This window comes from Zonotrichia albicollis, chromosome 6, assembly GCF_047830755.1.
Source record: "Zonotrichia albicollis isolate bZonAlb1 chromosome 6, bZonAlb1.hap1, whole genome shotgun sequence".
In the NCBI taxonomy this organism is placed as follows: Eukaryota; Metazoa; Chordata; class Aves; order Passeriformes; family Passerellidae; genus Zonotrichia; species Zonotrichia albicollis.
The window spans coordinates 5,810,333-5,824,005 of NC_133824.1; the positions used below are offsets into that span (position 1 = coordinate 5,810,333).

A 13,673-nucleotide genomic window follows, 5' to 3' on the forward strand; every position below is an offset into this window, starting at 1 on the left:
TGTGTTCAAAACTTTCAGGACATGATCAGTGGTCTCTGGTGCCAGGGCTAACTGCAGGTCTGATGCTGGAAGCTGCATTTGTACAGTGACACTGGCATTCCCTGCAACTTCACCATCTGCTTCTGAGAGGCTGCACATGACTGGCAGCAACCTTACGATGAGTACTTGACAGAAAAACCTGCCAAAGAAGCATCACAAGACTAAAATACACAATGTTCTTTTTACCAGGAGAAATTTTTAAGATGGGAAGGTCTTTCTAACATGAACTGCAACTACTTCAACTTTTGCATTTTGTTTCTTCCACTGTGAAACGACCCCAGGTTGGCCCTTGCATGGCCCTGCTTTGGGGGAAGTACTCCTGCTGGGTATCTCAGGAGGCTGGGAGATATGGAATAAACCCTCTTTACCTCTTGCTAATGTAGAGCACAGCAGGTATCTGAAGCCCTGCTCACTGGGTCGGTGTCAAACAATAGCAGCCCCCTGGCAGGACCTTCCCTTCAACTTCCACAGGAGCTGGAATGGAGAGAGGGGTCTGTCCCTGCCCATTGAAAAAGCCTTGCTGTCACAAAGCCTGCAGCAATGTCATCACAAGAGCCTTCTTGCTGTGCTAACTAGGAATCCTCATTAATTGATATCGCTATGAGTCCCCCAGGCCCAGAGCAAGCAGCAGGGGTTCAGTGCATGAGAAAGACGCATGCAAAGGCATTGCTGTGGTTAATCGAGTCCTAACGAGCTGAAAGATGGGCTCCTGCATTAGGATGGGCTCCTGCACTAGGAAACGTGGGGAGAGACCATCAAAAACACAGCACGACTCCAGGCAAGAGCGGCAGCATTTTCAGTCCAGGGGAGCCCCGCTGCCACAAGGTCCCACATGGAAATGGCTACACGACTCCTGCCATGTCCCAAAAGTTGTAATTTCCGGTGTGGGACAAGCAGAAAACAATGTGGCATCACACTGTTTGTTGTAGTGCGGCTCCTGTGCACAAAGCCAGGGACCTTCCCTAGGATACATGAGGTCAGTGCCGATTTAGGCTTTTCCTCCAGAAGAGGTCCTGGAGTCACTGCTTCCAGGGACTCCCAGAAGTTGCACATTGCACTGTCATCTCTTTCAGTCTGAAATGATACTAACCCCAGCTATTTTTCAGAGGCCACATCTACAGTTTTAGGGCAGTTGCAGGAGGCTCTTGGGACCACACAGTCTCCTCTGTGCTCAGAAGCCTGCAAGTACAGCCACAGTGTCCTTCAGGACCTGAGTGTCCAAGGGGGCTCAGGAACATTCATACACTGCTTGGAGCACTCACAGGCTGCCCTCAGGAGTGGGTAAAATGCTAGGTGAGCTGAAGGTAGGAAACACTGGTATTTCTTCATTTGGTTACAGTAAAGACTTAGGCAATTAAAGGAAAAAAAAAAACAAACTTCTCACAGCATGCTTAGAATAAAGAGTCATTCTTTATCATACAAAGTCACACCTTACATATAAATAATTTGAATGTCTTGCTCTTTCATGGAAAGTAACAGAGAAAAACCTTCAAGGTTGATACATGGGAGCTGGCATTAGAAATCACATAGGATCAACCCCAAATCCTGCATCCAAACACACAGATATTTGGGTCCAGTGTTGACCTGTACACCACTTCCCTCCCTTGCATGGAAGGAACTGAATCAGGACCCTCCTTGGAGGACCACCCCCATCATCAACCTCTGGTTATGGATCCCAACCCTGCAACCTTGGCATCATCACTGAAATTTACATTTGCAGTAGTAAGAAAACCCAGTTTGCAGCTGCAGAAAGAGCTGTTGCCTTCTCCAAAGTGCATCATCTGTAGATTTTTGGAGGTGACTGAAATTACTAAGCCTACCCAAGCTGGATCCCTTGCAGCTATTTCTATTTCTTGGCTGACAAGCTGGCCAAAGCAGCAAAGCTAAGTATTGCACAGTTTAGCAACATCTGACTAAAACTGAGACCATTTATGTGGAACAGCAGTGTGGGAACAGAAAAGAAGCTAGTGGAGCAGCAATGAGAAATTTGAGCTTTGATCAAGGAGACAGCAGCATTTGACTCTATCTGAGCTGGCAGGGAGATCCCATCCCAAAGCAAAATAAAACATGTCATTCTTTCCAGCAGATGAAATTCTCCCCAGCAGTTTGTTCCTCCCAGGATCATTTTATGTGATCTCATTGTCTTTAAAGTCTTTCCCCTGAGGAAGCTGAACGTTTAATATAGACCACGGCGTTGGTATCCGGTACTAAATCAGTCCAGCTACTCTGAAAGGAGGCGAGCGGGCGTCCTGGAAAGGAAATAAAAATACAAGTTTAATAGAAGGGAGAGGTTCACCTTGACCCATGCTATTTATTGCAGAAGGCACAGGAACACATTGCTTGCTCAATGGAGGGTCACTCTGCCCTGCCATAGATGTGTTTTACACTCCCAGTAAATTCCAGATGCTCAGAGTGTGCACAAGGAATGCATCGTCCAACCCCAGGGGCTTTTGCATCTTGCTTTGCTTTACCAAGCAGCCTTAGGAGAGACCAGCACATTCCCACAGCTCTCATCAATCCAGCTGGCAAACTCAGGCACTTGGCATTTCAGCCACACAGTTCTGGCATCCTGGGCTGCAAAGATGAGCCATGAAACTGCAAGGAAGAAAAATGCCAGGAAGGGAAGCACTAAAGACCTCAGGCATGGTGCAGGACCCTAATAAGGCACTGCAGAAAGGGTCCCTGTCCCAGTGCTTCTCCTGCATCCTCACTGTGGTTTCAAGCAGGATTCCTTCCAGGCAGGCACTGCACAGAGCACTAACAGCTGCCCTGTGAGGAAGCCACATGTGCCGTGTTAGGCACAACTCACACAATCCATTGCTGGTGTCAAACTTGGTGGCTCAAAGAGATTTATGTTGCACCCATGTAAATGCTCCTATGTAACTAGTTTGCCACATGCCAATTGCACACAAGCCCTCAGAAAAGCTGCATTTTTGGTAGTTTAGGGGTTTTTTTTTAAATGTCATGTGAACTGACAAAACATGATCCTTCAGCATCTTTGTGAGTGAAAACACTCATTTACCTCATTTAGTGTTTTACTTCAAGAAACAATTTAGCCCACGCTTGAAGTGTCAGCTAAATGGGATAATTTAAAATAATTCTGAAAACATGCTAACTGTAAGAGGCTATAATCAGAGCTAATTACAGGGACATTCTGGAAATCCCTTGGCTTGGGGCTTTAGTTTTGATAGAGGGGATAACAACTTGTAAGCTATGATTCTTTTAATTATAACAATAGTAACCACCTTCTTTTACACAGCTCCTTTCATCTCTGAAATCCCCACAGCTCTGCAAACTATACATACCACAGGGATTGTTTAGCCTAACACCAAAGTGAAGCTACCTCTACAAGAAACGAGTAAGTGTTTAACAATACCTGGCAGTCCTGAGCAAGATTTGTAGAGGAAAAAAGGTGCAGAGGGAGAACATAATTGCTCTGGTGTCTCCCTACAAACACTCAGGGGATTTCTGCATGCCCACAGTGGCAGCCATCTGAGCTTGAGGATAAGGAAGGCAGCTTTCAGATGTGCCTTAGGCTCAAGGCACCATGGAGGAAGGCAGCAGCACCACGTGGCAGCACCCTGTCACCCTGCTTGTTGGGACTCAGGACATCCCTCTGGGTGTCCAGAGCTGCCAGGACCCCTGACAGGGGCTCAGAGACCCTGGCACACAGCCCAGAACACCTGTGGGTTTGATTAGGACCCGTGGAGCAAATTGCCAGCTTTGTATGAAGACCTGAAAGCCACAGAAGTTTAATAACAAAGTTATCACTGGGTGAAAAGGTAGATTTTGGGATTTTTAGAGTGGGGGTCTTGGGAACAAGATGGAAGGACTTGGGTGTGTCTAGCCTTTCTTCTTCTTCTTCTCTACCTTCGTCTTCTGCTGTGATGCTGGCACTTTGGGATTGGTTTAGAATAGAATCTCGCTGTCCAACACAGGCGATAGGTATTGGAAAGTGATTGTAAACATGTTATATGTAGTTTGTAGTATAGAGACAACACTGTCTTGGGGGCGGTCAGAGTGCTGCTGGCTGTCCTGCTGAGCTGACCTCAGTGGGGCAGGAGGAAAACTTTTATAGATAAGATACAATAAACAACTCTGAGACTGAAAACTGAACAGCTCCGACTCATTCTTGGAACACACGGGCCGAAGCAGAGACTTTTCACATATCTCAGGGCTGCAGTGAGCTGCGGCACCCTGCCACCCTGGCCAAGCTCACCTGTCCAGGTCCTGTGCTGGGTGACAATGAAGCTGTGACAGTGCAGCTGGGAGTTACAGATGGCAGCGGCCTCCTCGGCGCTGTGGATGGACAGCAGGCAGCCCAGGTGGCTGTAGGAGGGCCAGCACTTGTGGCCTTCCCCTTCCACCGTCCGGAAACCCTTCAGGGAGACGTAGTCTGGGGACAGAAAGAGGGAGTCTGGGGAGACACTCCAGGTGCATTCCAGAGACTGGCTGCACTACCCAATCAGGGAAACTCAGAAGAATTGCAACGCTGACAGACTGAACTGACCTGCCAAGGTGGAGTGAGGTGGAGCTGCAAAGCTAAAAGAAACCCAAATCTTGCTTTTTTTGGTTCTGCAGTGGAGCACAGGACAGCAACTCCCCCAGAGATGTAGGAGAGGGGTCAGAGGTCTCAGGGGTGAAGGGACAGGGGTGCCACCGCAGGGGTGGGTGAGAGGAGGAGGCTGCTGTGCAAAGCCACAGCCCCTCCATGTTTTCCCAGGAGAAGCCAGCCTCCAAACAGCCTCTCCTACACCCCAGCCTCAACAGCAGAAGCTCGTCACAGATCCAGCACCAAGCTACATGGGGCACAGACTGAGCCACCCGTCATGGTGCCACCCACAGAAACAGGAGATTGAGGAACCCCACTGGGGGAAAGGGAGGCCAGATCCTGCTCCTGACAAAGAGACCTGACAAAAGAGCTGACAAGCCTGAGCAGGTGTTGTTCAGGCTATTGTTCACTGCCTGCTAAGAGTCTCTCCCCACCTTCCCACACCTCTCGGATGGTGATCATTTTGGCACAGTGCAAAGCCAATAGACAGGTGTTGTTGGAAAATACCAGTAATTCCTGTTAAAGCTGCTGGTCCTTCCATGCAAATGACCAGATATCTTTGCTCATAACAGTGCAAATTATAGTTCTTTCACATGCAAAGAGATTTCCTTCTGCAAGCCACCGTCACCCACCACCTCATGTGAATGCCCAGGAAAACACAAGCCACAGTAACCACTGGATTTTTGAAACTTCCTTTTGATCAGCCTCATCTCTACCACTGAATGGGTCCCTTTCAGAGGAATGCACCTCATAAAGGCACATTTATCCATGCACAGGTCCAACAGAAAGATCTTCAGAGAAAAGGAACTTAGAGGGCATCAAGAGCTCCAGGTACCCTGCCACATTCATCTTGGTGCTGTCACCTCCCCACTCTAAGTTTCCATAATCTGTGCTCAGCAGACAGAAGCCACTCAGTCAAATGGGGAGTTTGAATATCAGCCCCAAAAACTGACCTGTTGGCCCAAAGGATAAAGAGCCACTCAATCCCAAACACATTCCCTTGAGACACTGATGTTCATTATGAGAAGAGTATTTAGAAGCAGTGCAAACACACGTCCATGCACTGCTTTTACTTTGCAAAACACAGGGTTTCAAAACCATGCATAGCTCCCATGGATAAAAAAAAAAAAAAAAACAACACAAAAGCCTGCTCAAAAAAGACATTTTTGGTGCTTTTCCTAGTGACTATAAACTGCCTAAATGTAGGAGAGATCAGAATTTGACCAGTTACCAAATGCCTCACTCCCTCAGTAGTTACTTTACTTAGAGCATTCAAAATCAACTACCTTTTAAAAGAAGAGGTCTTTTCTGGAGATAGAGCCCAGACTTGTACAGATGTAAAACCTTTTCAAAAGCTCTCAGGGTTTCATTTATTCCGTATCGTAAATCACCTACATTTAAGGAAAAAGATGACAAAGATAAACAATTCCACAAAATAAATACCATTTAGAGACTTCTAATAAAGAAGTTTATGAATATTAGCTGGTACCTGTTGCATTCAGAATATCACTCAAAAGGGGCCGCAAAGCTGGTGGTGCAGAGTGTGGCAAAAGATAGGTGAAAAAATACCTGCAAAAAAATCCCACAGGCTGATTAGAATACAGTGCCTTCATTTCCCTGGTGATTAAGTTGTCTACATTTTCCCGTGACTTGATTATCCATATGCAACTAGTAAGTCTGCTTTGATTACAAAGTTATGTTTGAGCACATCTTGGTGTCTCAGATGGTTCCTGTGAGCTGGGCTGAAAGCCTGGTCCTTGCTGCATGAAATCTACCTTGCAAAGCTTCATGCAATAAAGCTTCCCTTCATTCCCCGGGGCCATTTTTGTATACTAAGAAATGTATTTCCCACCAAAAAAAAAAAAAAACCCACCCTGTATAAAAGAAGACTCACAGACTCATACAAGATCCTTCTCTTGCCCTGAAAAGGTTTGGGCTTCTTATTGCCCCTGAAAATTCAGGATGACTTATTTACTGACTGTTACACAAAAAAATTCCTGTCCTAGGGAACAAGTGCACAAGAGACAGGGACAACAGCAAGGCTGCAATAAGCTATGCAGGGATTTACCCTTTAGCACTGGAAATCTAGGCTCCCTTGCTAAGTCCTTCTGTGCAAATATCCAGCTGCCAAGGCTTCCCTCCAGGATGTGACCTGCCAAGCATCAGTGGTGAGCAAAGGTCCCTGAGTTTTCAGCTGATGGCCCATGGGAAGTGCTGCAGCAGCCTCATCTCCTTGCCTTTACCTGCCCCCTGCTCTCCCATAGGAGCCCACAGGGAGATTTGGAGATGAAGGGAAGCACTGGGCAGCCTGTTCCCAACAGTGGGACTCACAGCTGGTGGGGTTTGGCAGGTAGCCTGCACTGCCACTGCCTTCAGCAAGCACAGCCCCTGGATGTCAAGCTCCAGGGTTTGTTTGGCAAACAGCAAATTTACAGGTGCAAGCTCTGGGGCAAGTTTTTAGAGGGCATTGGGGAAAGGGAGCAGCAGAAGAAAGATGCCTTCATTCCCACCAGACAACAACTGCACTATTTTCCTGCCTTATAAGGAAAATAACTTGCTTCAAAGTGATTCTTAACTACCCTCTGACAGAGGTGAGGGAAATCACCACATGGAAGAAGAACAAGGTGCTAGAGGCTGCATGGCAGGGCGTGAGCTCAGCCACCCCAAATCTTCCCCCATGCAGCTGGACATACCGATATGCATTGAACAGATTCTTCTTTTCATTTATTCCTTCACATTTCCCAGTCACAGAGCACTTGAGAGGGAAACTTTTGGTAGGGAAGTCGAGTGTGCAGTCTTTATCTTCCTTACAAGACAGCTCCTCGGTGCTGGCATCATCCATGTCTGTCACTTTTAGGTTTCCATCCACCATAACAAACTGCCTTGGCTGGAAATCCAAGAGGGCTATTGAACCCAGGGGGGAATGTGCCAAGTAAAACAGCAGTTTCACAAGACTCAGGCAAATCTGAGAAAGAGAAGATGAATATGCATGGAAAAAAACAGATGAAAAACAGCTATTAAATTGGAAGTAGAACAAAGGGGAGGGCATTCAATTAAATTAAAAGAGAAAAAAGGCACAGAGAACTTAAAAGGTAATTACATGTATGCTACAAAATTTATTATCAACATTGCCACAGGATTTGACTGGTAAGTAGTTTAGCAACATTTTTAAAAAATGTGTGTATACAAAAAGAGACATTTGCAGTTAGAAGAGCTAGAGGAGAAAGCTGTGAGGAAAACAATAGCAGTCTTCATGTTTCAGGAGCTATATTGATTTGCTAGCTGAAATCAGAAGGGTTTTTCCCAGCCTGGCATAAAATTAATAGATTCCCCTCCCTTCCCTCATGCTGCTCAATACAGAGTGAGGCTCCATGGTCATTAATACCAGATTCATGCCTTGCTGCATCCCTCAGCAGTTTGAATTTGGGCACACAATCATGCTTCTGAAGAATTAGTCAAGGCTTGCAATGTATTTATTGCCAGCTTTTTTGCTTTTATGACAACTTTCTGGCAGCAGTGAAAGGCCAGACAATACCTGACCCAGCAGAAAGCTTGGTAAATTATTTTTATAGAAACTAGAGCTAGAGAAGTGCATTTATACTGCACCAGCACTTTGCTCAAGCAGCTTTTTGCAGCAGTTTCCATTCAGTATCAGGAGCCCTGGCATCAGACAAAGTGCATGCTCAGCTGGGTGTGCCAGGCAGCCCCACGTCACCCCACGCCACTGCCGATAGCGATCTGTGCAGCGCGAGGGATTTCTCCCTTGGAACAGCTCACACCATCCCTGGTATCTGATGTGGCTCATAGCAAGGGAATCCCGTACATTTAGACACCCTAATTAGGAAACAGGATTAGACAGTGCCAGGGTAATTCTGAGTTAGTGTCTTCTGCAGTCAGGAGGTTGTTAAAATCTCTAATGCCACCACACCAAACTTTACCACCAGCTAATCCAGCATCATGGGAGACTCTGGCACGCTTAAGAAGATGAGGTGCTAGGAAAGCTATGTAGAGCCAGTACAGAACTGAAGAAAGGAAAACTCCCCAAGCCAAGAGAAATGACTGTGGAAGCTCTGATGCTATTTTAACTTGTTTAGGGAAGCAATCATAAGAACCCCAGCTTTGCATCCCACAGCTGAGCGAGTGGTTGCCACACTCCCCCTCTGGCTCAGATGGCAAGGCTCCCCTTCAGGACCACATGCAGGCAGAAATTTTATTTTAGGACTTTTGTTGGGCTTTTATTTTGCCCAAAGCATTTCTTGCTGACACTAAGATACCCTTGCTTTTCTACATGATGGGGTTTTTTTTGACTCCTGGCACCCAAACAAGTAGTATTGAGCCCCCAACTGAGCCCTAGAGGCAAACTGTAAAACAAGCTATAACCAAAGTAAGTGCCATGTTACAAGTCATTTATACTCCTGGGGAGCATATGGGTCCCTGTGCAGGATGCCGAGGAGATGAGGTAGATCTCACTAGAAGGGCTGCAATCCTAGCACCTGCAGCAGGACGAAAGCAATTTAGTAGCGATTTCACCACTATGATTTCCAAAGGGCCAAAATCAGAAACACCACATAAACACACGGCAAGGGTCAGCTTGCTCAGCTTGTTGCCTGGAACAGGTAACACAGAGCAAACCACAGATTCGGAGCGTGGTGATGTGGCTTTACCAAGTCAGACTCAGGTAGCCGAGGGGCATCCTGACCAAAGTCCTCCTGCATATATATATATACATAAATATGTATAGGGAATATAGAGGCAAAACGAACGTTATCGTGTAATCGAAGGTATTAACCACGGCCCCAGCACCGAGTACGATTTTGTGTCTATCTCCTCCCAGATGAAGTTCTTTTAACTCCGTTCTACGGAGAAAGAAACTCACCGCGATACACCAAGCAAGGACTGTGTTAATGTGATTTTAAAGGAATGAAAAGGAAACCATTTACAGACAATTTGCGGGATCAAACAGAGTGTCAGCAGGAGAATCCCGTTTGTCCCAGCGGTCACCACCGGCTCTTCGCCGGTTTGCCCAGTTTGTGGTCTAAAAGCGACTGATAAAACTCCTTTGCTTTGTTTTCTTACTTTAAATCTTTCCTCCCAGGGGGTCTGCAGGAGCTGAATCATCTCCAGCGGGGATCCCAGCTCCAGCATGGCTGTGACCCGCAGCTCAGCATCTCCGCTGTTGTCATAGCATTGGCCGTGCAGCTGCGGGAGAGCAGAAGCCGCGGTCGGGGGATGTCGCTGCCACTGCCAGCAGACCTCGGCCGCCCGAGGACAGCGTGGGCACCACGGGCGGACCGGCTCAGCCCCGTCAGCAATTCCCCCGCCTGGCAGTGCCTCCCGCATCCCCCCGCCCCGCCGTACCTTGACGATGCCGGGGTGCTGCAGGCGCTGCAGCAGCGTCACCTCCTTGAGCAGCTTGTAGGCGGCCAGGCGGCGGCAGCCGGCCGGAGCCCCGTACCGCTGCACGCAGCGCCGCACCTCCCGGCCCGCCCCGTGCACCGACTTGAGCGCCACGGTGCCCCCGCCCGCCAGCGCCGCCCGCGCCACCACCTTGGTGAAGCCCCAGCCCAGCACGCTGACGGCCGTGGCTCGGCTCAGGTCGCCGCAGCCCAGCCCCGCCGCGGCCGCCGCCTCCCCGCCGCCCGCCGCCGCCTCCAGCCGCCGCAGGTCGCGCCGCCTCTGCCGCAGCTCCTCCCGCAAGCCGGGCGGCAGCAGCAGCGGCGGCGAGAATCTGTCCGGCTGCGCCTCACTGGCACCGGCACCGCGGCTGGCTGGCATAGCCGGGAGCGCCAGCAGCGCCAGCAGCGCCAGGGCCGGCAGCGCCAGCAGCGCGGCCGCGCTCAGCCGAGCTCCGCGCCGCGCCCGCCCCGCCGCCGCCGCCATGGAGAGCGGGGCTGCGCGCCCGGCTCCCGCTGCCCGCCCGGCTCTGCCGCTCTGCCGCCCGCGCTCCGCCGCGCTGGCAAGCCGAGCGCCACCGAGAGGGCGTGTCGGGCCCCCGGCGCCCCCACCCCGCCCGCCCGGCACGGCTCGGCCCGGCCCGGCCCCGCGGGGCAGCGGCGGCACGGACCGCCCAGGGAGGGGAGGCGGCGGCCCAGCCTTAGCGGTTCTGCAGGAGGTGGCCCGGGGTGGGAAGCGGAGGTGCCCGGTGCGAGCGGCGCATCCCCGCAGACACCCGGCCACGCTCCACGACGGCTGTTCATAGCAGAACACGCGGGTTTCACGGGCGGGAATATCGTCAGCACTGCTAGAGGGAACCGCAGATTGCAGCCGAGGGATGTACGACGGGTTAAAAGCAGTGAGAACTGGGATATCGCGTTTCCCTGCCGCTTACAACTCTTAGGTTCGGTTTCTAAGAAGAGCAAACACTGGCAGTTTCTCTTATTAGAGGGATAAGCCCTATGAGGTTGAATCAGTAATACACTGTCTAAGCACGGAACTGGAATTTTTTCCAGGGTGAAAAAACAAAAACCAAACCGAACCCATCCTCCAGCAAAGCGAGCCAATGCAGGCAGAAAACACACATCTGTCGTTTGTGAGGCGATGAGATCGAGCGGCGCGGTGACACAGCTCAGGGTTGCCTTTGTGACACACGTGTACCTGAGCGGGACGGGAAAGTTTCCGACGCGGGTGTGAGAGGTGACACGTCCCTGTCACTGGCTCTGACACTGTTTTACACACGTGTCTGCACCGGGCTCTGCTGTGCAGAAAGCCAGTCAGGTTAGCTTAGGGCAAAGGCAGATGCAGTTTGTCTGCTTCTAATTTAGGCAATACGCAGTTAACTCTCCTCACTGAGCAGCCTGAAACAACAGCCAAGTGGGTGGATTCAGTTTTTTATTTATGTTTATGCTACCGAGTTAGAAATTAAAATAATAGTCTGCCTCTGCACCTGGTGTGCTTCATTTTCTGCCCCAATGTTTTCAGTGGCATAACTAGACCCTCCCCAGAGAGGGAGCAGGTGATGCATGGCACAGCTGGGCTTGGAGGATGCTGCTGCCCTGTTCCTGTGGCACAGCCCTGCTGAGAGCCTGCAGCTTCTGGCAGGTCACACACGGGCACCCAGCAGGTGAGATTGCACAGGGTGTGCCCTGGCTGGGATCACGCAGTGGGACCTCAGTCCTGCAGTGCTGCACTGGCCTCGGGCACATCTGCTCCATCTCCCCCCTCCATGCACAGCAGTGCCAGTACCTCTCTCTGCCTCACTCATAACTCTCTGTGTGCACTGCTGGGGTCACGGCCACAAGTCACCCCTGCAAAGGAACCTTTGTGAAACACCCCTAAGAAATTCAACTTCAATGTCACAGCCAGTGGGATGGAGATTTTCAGAGATTACAGCAAGTCAGCTATCACAACTGGTGATTTTCAACGCTATTTTAATAAAAATAATGTGTATAAATGATCACTTTTAAATAGCTTCCTTCCCAAAAGCCTGCAGAAAGTTGCCCTTTCACTTCTTGTGGGTACAATACCACTGGAGCAGACAATGAGACAAAGTACCTCAGCAGAGCACAGCTGTTCAGTAAGAGAGGGAGAAATGAACTCTGAACTCAGGTCATTTCCAGATGGCAGAGTTTGAGGAGGGACAGCAAAACAAACGGTCTGCCTACATGTAAAATAATCAAGTGGAAAATTCCAGGCCTCCTGTGCTTACTCATGCACAGACAGGTCAGAAGCTGATCCCAGAACAGCTTTCAGTAGCTGAATTTCCTTTGTTGCTTTTTAACCTTAATAGCTCTTTAATTACTGTTCTTATTTTCAAATCAAGTATACATCTGTGTCATAGTAATGAATATTCATTGTCACTGGGGAGGCATTAAATACATTTTTACCTGTGTTTCCAAGGGAATAGATGCCAGCTGTGTGTACTATTATCTAACTTCAGCCTGTCCTCAACAAAACCTATTAGAGAAGACTCACAGATACATAAAAAATAACAACACATGATTATTTACTTGCTCTACAGTAGCATTTAGGGATTCCTGCCAAGACCATGGCTTTGCTGTGCAAGGCTTTTTGCAGACTATGGCACGAGAGGTGGCCTTGCTTGACAGAGCTGACACCTGAAATGGGAAACACAGCAAAGTGCTGCAGCAGGGATGTAGCAGGGGAGTATGTGGTCATTTGAGTGTCTTTTAGTTCCTTGGAGGGTTCTGCCTGAATTTACTGCCTTTGATAGCATGTGAGCTCTGTGTGGAGCAGATGGATACATGCCACAGATATCTGCTTTGTCATTGTATGGTCCCAGCAGCAGAGACTGCTTAAATCCAGGGAAGGCCTCGTGTTGCAGCTCTCCCCTCCAAGTAAACCTGTGTGCTCCCCTAGGCCCACAAGTATATTGCACTTTCTTATCTACATTCATTCCTTTATGGCTATAGATGGAGCAGAAGGCTGTCTACTGTTCAGAAAATATCACACTGTGCTATAATTTCAATAAGTGTGATTGAATCCCACGCTTCTTAGCTTTTTCTGGCTTCCTGTAAGGGCTGGAATGAGATTCCTCTCATGAAAAATTGTCCTGGCACTAATGCTAGCTGGGCTCCTTTCTCAAAACGTGATGAGTCTGTACATGAAGTGTAGATGAAATTTTGGGAGTCTCCTGTGCTCCAGACTAACTGGGGTGAGAAAGCATCACACTTTCCCATGCCAACACTGAAAGTGTTTGCCTTCTGACAGACAGACACCTCTGGGTACAATTTCCCTAGCTAGTTCCCTCCTATCCCAAGAGATCTAGGCACGAGCATTTCCCTGTTTCTTGTCTCTGACACTGATCTACAAGGGATAGGATCAAGCTCTTGGGTTAGCATAAAAAACCTGAAGAGAAATCCTGGGGGGAAAGTTTACACTCTGAATACATACATGAAAGTCCTGGGCATCAGTCCAGAAGGGGAGGCCAGGAGTTTATAGGTCTGGGAGAGGGATCAAAGAAACCTGCAGCAGCCACTTCAGAACAGGAGGAAGACTCAGACAGCTCTAATAAAGACTTTTGGGAATGCATGTCATCACTGGTGCCCTTGCCTTTGAGGGCAGCAGTTCCCCTGACTCCTGCCAGCTGAGCTCTGGCTGCCTCCAGACAGTTCCTGTCCAGCTG

The 13,673-nt window shown here is 49.2% G+C and overlaps 1 protein-coding gene across 2 annotated transcripts; it reads right to left on the reverse strand.

The window, feature by feature from the left end:
- Positions 1–1,430: 1,430 nt before the first annotated feature.
- On the reverse strand, positions 1,431–10,889 carry LOC102075230 (extracellular tyrosine-protein kinase PKDCC). 2 transcript variants are annotated; one of them, XM_074542368.1, is made up of 7 exons: positions 9,950–10,889; positions 9,668–9,790; positions 7,285–7,556; positions 6,081–6,160; positions 5,878–5,982; positions 4,259–4,456; positions 1,431–2,288 (listed from the first exon to the last, which is right to left on the reverse strand). In XM_074542368.1, exons 1-7 carry the CDS (start codon positions 10,469–10,471, stop codon positions 2,185–2,187), a joined length of 1,404 nt encoding a protein of 467 aa, XP_074398469.1. In that variant the 5' UTR covers positions 10,472–10,889; the 3' UTR covers positions 1,431–2,184. The 2 variants fall into 2 exon arrangements, with proteins under 2 accessions (XP_074398469.1, XP_074398468.1); XM_074542367.1 differs by having other exon boundaries at positions 4,259–4,435; positions 9,950–10,557.
- Between the last annotated feature and the right edge of the window lie 2,784 nt (positions 10,890–13,673).